The 6,820-nt window shown below is 40.0% G+C and overlaps 1 protein-coding gene across 1 annotated transcript; it reads right to left on the bottom strand.

Annotated features, from left to right (window-relative positions):
* Positions 1 to 4,508: 4,508 nt before the first annotated feature.
* On the bottom strand, positions 4,509 to 6,315 carry LOC130933308 (probable esterase D14L). The gene is made up of 2 exons (XM_057862888.1): positions 5,734 to 6,315; positions 4,509 to 5,151 (listed from the first exon to the last, which is right to left on the bottom strand). The coding sequence occupies exons 1-2, from the start codon at positions 6,108 to 6,110 to the stop codon at positions 4,707 to 4,709; spliced, it is 822 nt and encodes a 273-aa protein (XP_057718871.1). The 5' UTR covers positions 6,111 to 6,315; the 3' UTR covers positions 4,509 to 4,706.
* Positions 6,316 to 6,820: the final 505 nt, after the last annotated feature.

The raw sequence follows: 6,820 nt of genomic DNA, 5'->3' as shown, positions 1-6,820 counted from the left end.
GGTTATTATAAAATAACCGACCTGGATGGCACTGAGTTACCAAGGTCGTGGCATGCTTGTAATATGAAAAGGTACTACAGCTAGAAGCGAACTCTACTCCCTGATGTACTCTTTTCCCAACTTCATGATTTTTTCCCAAAAAAAGGGTTTTTTCTGGAGAGGGGTTTTTAACGAGGCATCATAGTAGAGGCTAAGGGAAATATACTGTCAAGACCCTTAGTAGCAAAAAGGTACCTTCCCGATTAATAAAGATCTTTTTCACTAATATATTTCTCTTAAATATCCTTCTCTATTTTTATATAAGTCTTTCTACGAAACGCGCCGACTTAAGCTCGACAAAGCGTGAAAATCCCATGAATCGACCTAGATGGTCGTCAGGATAAAACGACGAGGTACAAGTCGGTGTAAAGAGGTTATACAAGTCGATCGTAAAAACTCGTGAACTAACCCGACTCATAAGTCGGAAAGTGATCCCGAGTAGAGAAACTCGGAAAGCTTCGATCCACAGATCGGAACATAACACCGAGTAGAAAAAAAACGCATCGCAAAAATAACCTAAGTCATAAAACTCACCAAAGCAAAGTTGAGTATAAAGGATAAACAAAAGAGATTGAGAAACCTAGAAGAAGTTTAAAGGTTGCATACGAGCCTTTGCACGAAAAGGCTCGAGAAAACAATGCAAGCTAACAAAAGGTTTTTTTTCCGAAAAGATCAAACATATCCAAAACAGAAAAGCATGCACACGCGCAAAGTAACTTAAACCCTTATCCAAAAAAGGGCACCTACTTCGATTAGAAAACCCTTATCCAAAAAAGGCATTTATTTTGTTTAAAACCCTTATCCAAAAAAGGGCAACAAACAGAATATTTTGTTTACGGCCTTGAAAGGCCAGAAGCAAATTGTTCACAACCACCAGCAAATAAATAGAAGTTTAAAAAAGGGGGGACCCACAGGCCGGGCCCCCATATAGCCACAAAAATAAAAAAGTCATTTCTTGGACGGAGTAGAGGAATCACCAGGAGGAACACCACCAGGACCGGGAGGAGGAGCTAAAGAGGAAGTCGGAGTGAGGATTGAAGAACTTGGAGCATCTTGGGGACGAGGAGGAGACTCAATAATCCTCTGTCCCCGAGTCTTCAGGTCTGATTCGGAAACGACCTCGGGAACAGGAGGATCAACAATGGCGCCATCAATAACTACTTTGTCAGGATGTAGTGGAGAAAGGTCCAAGTCGGGAGCAATAACTCTGACTTGTTCCAAGAAAATTCTCCAAGACTCCTCGGCACCATCGGCGACAGAGTCCTCCAACTCGGCGTAGGCGTTCCGAGAATTCAGCAAATCCTTCCTCACGGCCACAATATCTTGAAATAAGCTGTGGTAGCTTTCTTGCGCCGTTTTCCTCAGATTCGCCTCCAAAGTGCATTGGGCCCGCAGCTTACCCTCCTCCTCCTTCAGGTGATCCCTCTCCTTCCTCAATTTATCCCTCTCCTCCTTCAACTCCTTCTCATGCTTTTCATAAATAAGAATCCTCCCCTCTAACTCCTCAACCCTCGAGGATGCCCCCAAAGAGCTGAGGGGAGCTTTCTCAAAAATATCCAAAAGTTTCCCGCAAACACCCGCCGCCCTAAAACTCTCCTCAGCCATGGTGGTGAGGTGGTTTCGAACAGAAACATCATCCATACTGATAAAAGGATAGATGTTCTTTCGGACGAATGCCATAGCATCCGCCTTAACCCCACCATCGAAGGAAGAAGAGCCAGACTCTAAGGTCTTACGCTTCTTCTTCTCGGGCTCGGAGAGAATTTGGGCTGAAGGGGGTGGTCGGGGCAAACTCGAGGAAGAAATTACAATGGGTTGAGAAGGAGTACCAGTGTTCTTAGGAGGAGGAGGTGGAGGAGGAGGAGAGGTGATCGCCCCGGACCTAGCCCGGGACTTCGCCTTGGCCTCTCGGACCCTTTGGTAGGCCTCCTGAGCGTTCTTTTTTGCCATATCTACAAAAGAAACAACCAAGTTACAAGTCGGTATAATATAAGTCGGCGAAAACAACTCGGAAATAGAGAATGCATGCACTACCTATTTGAGATTGAACGAAAGTCGGTGTTCCCTGAAGAATTTTTCTGGTATCCAAATATGGGGACCTCCCCCACGCTTCTCGGAAAAACCCCACAATGGCCGCCTCCACCTCGTCTAGGTCATCTAGACCAATCTTTTCACAAGGGTGGCCGGCAGCCAATAAAGGGGAAAGCGAGGGGAGGAATGCTCGTCCAGAAAAAAGGGGTGGTGACCCTCTACGGCTTGAACCTTGAAGAAGAAATTTTTGAAGTCGTGGAAAGATTCGTCAAAAAGGGTGAAAATCCTCCGACCTTGAATGGCTCGGAAGGATACCCATTGTTGCTTATTATTTAGCCCACTAAAGGGCTTAGTCATATGGAAAAGATAAAAGAAGATTCTCAAGGAAGTCGGGAAGTCCAGAGCGTGGCTTATAAACTGGTAGATCTTCAAGAAACCCCAGGAATTGGGATGGAGTTGAGTAGGGGCAACCTTACAGTGGTGCAGAACGGATATCTCAAAATCCGAGAAAGGAAGAAAAACACCCAAACGGGTGATCATGCATTCATACATAAAGAAAAAATGAGGGGTCGCCTCATCAACTCTCCCAAAGCAGACCCGGTCTTCAGGACCCGGGATTATCAATTCATATTTGGGCTCGTCCTCGTCCGAAGTACAGAGCCTATGGTGAGTACGAAGGTGGGTGACGAACTCAGCGTCGACCAACGGTTCCTCCCCAAGGACCGTATCGTCAACCCACTGAGAAAGAATGTCTACAGAAGCCATTTTTTATGTAAAGAAAAGTGGCAGAAAACCTACAAAAGGGAAAAAGGAAAAAAGAAAATCAAAAAACAAGGCCACTAAAGAAGAAAGATTCGAAACTAGAATCTACGGGTCAACCTATCTACTCGCCAAACAAAACATGCAAACAAAAATGACATGGGAAAAACAGAACTAACCTTTAGCCGAAAATGAAGGTTGGGGAGAACTGAAGTCTTCAAACACAAGAATGCAACACAAACAGGATAAGGAGAAGTTTGAAAGATTGCAGAAACGGAAAATGGAAAGAGAGGGAAAGTATTTATAAATAGGCTAAGGGGCATAATGGTAAAAACGAGGCAGTCATTAATGCGACTGCACCGTTACCAAAGCCCTCAATCCCTAAATGATCCCTCAACGGACACGATGCTTGAATTGACGTAACTGTCAGAAACCAAAAGTCGCGAAAATCACGTCGGTTCTCACCATCCGTATTCTTTCAAACAAGTCGACTACGAACCCGAGTTGAATACTTGAACCCAAACTTTAAAGAAAATTTGGGCTCAAGTAGGGGCACTGTTCATACCCCGGCCCAATGTTAAGGGCCCATGTCCAATCGAAAGGCCTGATCCAATAGATTAAGCCTAGCAAAGCACCCACCTCCATTCTAGAGGTCGGTGTCAACCCCGACTTGGTACGAAGAAGTCGGTTGTGAGATTAGCTGGCAGATAAATACTCATTCAAATGGGTAACCGCCCCTGAAATCTCTCTAACCACTTCATAAAGCCATATCTTAACCTCCCTAAGATAATGGGACGGTTATTATCCTAAAGATACGGCACTACTCCAACGGTGGTTATTGGCTCGCCACTATAAGTACACTGACACACCTCAGGTATTCCTAAGTCCAACACTCTCTAAGACCTGCTTACACCCTTGCTAACTTAGGCATCGGAGTGTCTTTGCAGGTACCACCCCCCATTCACACGCGAGCACAAGTCGGACGGAGCCTCCCGAGTTGCGGACCTACCTGGAGTCCTCCTCCATCACTCACTTGGGCCGCCAAACGCCATCCCTTGGACTAATCTCCGGTTACCCACCGTAACACTACTATTTTTCATAAGTCAAAAATTTAAAAAAATTATTTTTAAAGCTTTCCAAACAGTCCTAATTATATTAGATATATATTGAAATTAACTATTAAGATAATATATATATTAAAATATAAAATATAAAATACACATTAAAAATAAATTATATATATATATATATATATATATATGATGACGGATAATATTTTTGTAATTAGATGCAAGTGAATTATAGATCAACCAACAATTATTTAAACTATAATATCTTATTTTATTTCTACTTATCGAAGTTGGTTCTTAATTTCACATAGAAACCCAATTTCAAAAAAGTGGAATGATATCATCTTTTTTAAGTTATAGATTGTTAGGAGTCTCTCAAAACTCCGTCAATTCTATGTGAGAACTTTCATGGTACTTGAGGTGCCAATTTGTGGCTGACACCCTCTACTAAATTATTTTTGACTTGATCTACTATCAAATAGACTCTCTTTTGATTTTTAATTTTTTTTCATTATTTTTTAGCTTTGTTCCACTAATATAATATTCATATCAGATCCAATGCTAATAAATGGTCAAATTTAGAATGAAAAAAAAAATGAAATATGTAAAGAAAACTAAAGCATTAAGCAGATATGGTTTTTTTTTTTTGTGTGGTTAATAAATAGTAATACACTCATTTATAAGCCTCGGCAACTCTATTATTGTGCGTAGAACATCTAAACATATATCTATATAAAGAGCTCCGACTAGAAAAAACAACACTTACATTACATATCTTCCTTTTAATCCATAATTAATCATCTTTACTTAACTTGATATACTGTGCCGGATATGGTTGAGCAGCACCGGAATAACAATATCCGGTGAGCTCAACTGCGGCAAATGTCCCTCGGTGGGCATGACCTCGACGATGGACTTCCCACCGAGCTTCTGTTGCATATATTCCGCAACAACGACCGGCACAGCCAAGTCCTTAGTGCTCTGTATGATGTGGCAGGGCACAGTGACTAGACTTAGAAACTCCCTCATGTCAAATTGAAATATGGTTTGTGCCAAACTTAGAGCTATGTCCGGCCTCATGTTGAACAATGTCCGGCTAAACTCTTGCACTGCCACTGAGTCCATGTCGCCACCAACCACAAGTGGCGCAAAGCCGGAGCACCATGCTTTATAATTTGAGCGGATTCCGTCGAATAGTTGGGTCAGGTCTTCTTGGTGGAAGCCACCATAGTAATCCGTATCATTTAAAAACCTAATTAACAGGTTTCACAAGCAAAGGGAATACATCAATTTAAATTCAAATTGTTTAAACATATATAGTAGTAGATTTTTCATTTACGTTCAAACTTTATCAGAATTCTAATTTTTGAATTATATCATAAATCTTTTGCTAATAAAAGTGTGGGTGTAGTGATGGAGAGACCTGATAACCTGGCCTAAAGAAAATATGGATTCTACCTCTTAGAGAAAACGCTAACTAATAGAAAAACAAAGTTAAGTAGAAATCGAAACTAATTTTTTACCAGTACTTAAATAATCAACATATTTTTATAAGCTAATATTAAGAAAAAAGTCTCAAATATACTAGTAAAATATGTGTATTGACTAAAATTATTGGCCAACATAAATTAAAATTACTAACTCCTCGACTTTTTCTTAGTTTTTTATCTTTTAAAATCTGAAAATAAAAGAGTTTAACCAGAGAACTAACATTCTTTTGTTATTAATTAGCTAACTTATTGTTGTCAATACCTAGAGTTAATTAAGATACATAAAAATTCTTGTTCAAATAAATTTGATTCTTGTATAATTGATGCTTGTTTAGTTAAAGTACCTTGGAGAAGCAGAGAGCAAGATAAGCTTAGAGAAAAGATGAGGATGAGAAATTGAAGCGATGACACCAACCATAGCCGAAAGAGAGTGACCAACGAAGATGCAAGATTGAACCTGAAGCTCTTCCAAAATAGCAAGTAGATCATAAACAAATCCTTGGAGAGTAGAATATCGTTCAAAGTCATAGTAATCTGGGTTTGTAGTACCAGCACCCATGTTATCATAAAGGATAACACGATACTCTTCAATTAAATGTGGAACAAGGTGTTTCCACACAGATTGGTCAGTCCCAAATCCATGAGCCAGCAACACAATTTGGTTATTATTCCCCTCTACTCCCACTATTCTCACGTTGTGTGCTTCTTCCACAATCCCCATGAGTAGTAATACTCGCTCCTTTTCTCTTCCTCTTTCTATTTTTTGTGTCTCTCTTGTTTGGTTTTGGGTTGGAATATAATATTTTGGAAAGGAAAAAGCTTCAGTCTATGTAAAGAACCATGGTTTGCTTAAGGAGGGTGGTGTGGGGACGAATTTAAAGAATGCTGATTGGCATTGCATGCAATGATGCCAATGGCAAGTTGCTCATTATGCCACAGAGAAAGTATAAGGAACCAATTACATGTGAAACCAACTTAAATAACTTTTTCAAAATTTTTAAAAAATTTGAGTTTAAAATTTGCAAAATCTAGAATTAAGTTTAGAAACACACGCCCTCCAAACTCAATCTTAAATGCGACTTTATGGCCCCTCTGTTTACTCTTCCCGCAGTGCGTGCCTCCGCGTCCCTCCGCCCAACATCTTCTCTTGGTGGCACTGTCCCCTCCCCAGACAATCGTGATCGCAGGCGATGCTCCATTGCATGCACCCAGCAACCTCTTCTTCCTTCTTTTCGATTGTGGATAATTAATTTTAAATGTTTCTTTTTTCTAAATTTCGAATTTTTTTTAATGTTTTGGATAATATTTCTTCCTTTCCAGTTTTGGATAATTTTTTTATTATTATAGATGTTCTATTTTCTAGTTTTTCGGATTTGTTTTGAAATTGAAAAAATAAATTTAAATATTTTTTTTGTTAAATTTTAAATATTT

The sequence above is a fragment of the Arachis stenosperma genome, chromosome 6 (assembly GCF_014773155.1).
Source record: "Arachis stenosperma cultivar V10309 chromosome 6, arast.V10309.gnm1.PFL2, whole genome shotgun sequence".
NCBI lineage: Eukaryota > Viridiplantae > Streptophyta > Magnoliopsida > Fabales > Fabaceae > Arachis > Arachis stenosperma.
This window is presented reverse-complemented; position numbering and strand designations above follow the sequence as displayed.

Excerpts from the sequence above, each read along its gene's own strand:
- LOC130933308 (XM_057862888.1), bottom strand. The coding sequence starts at position 6,110 with ATGGGGATTGTGGAAGAAGCACACAACGTGAGAATAGTGGGAGTAGAG. Across the intron at positions 5,152-5,733 it reads TTGCTCTCTGCTTCTCCAAG|GTTTTTAAATGATACGGATT; the intron begins GTACTTTAACTA and ends CCTGTTAATTAG.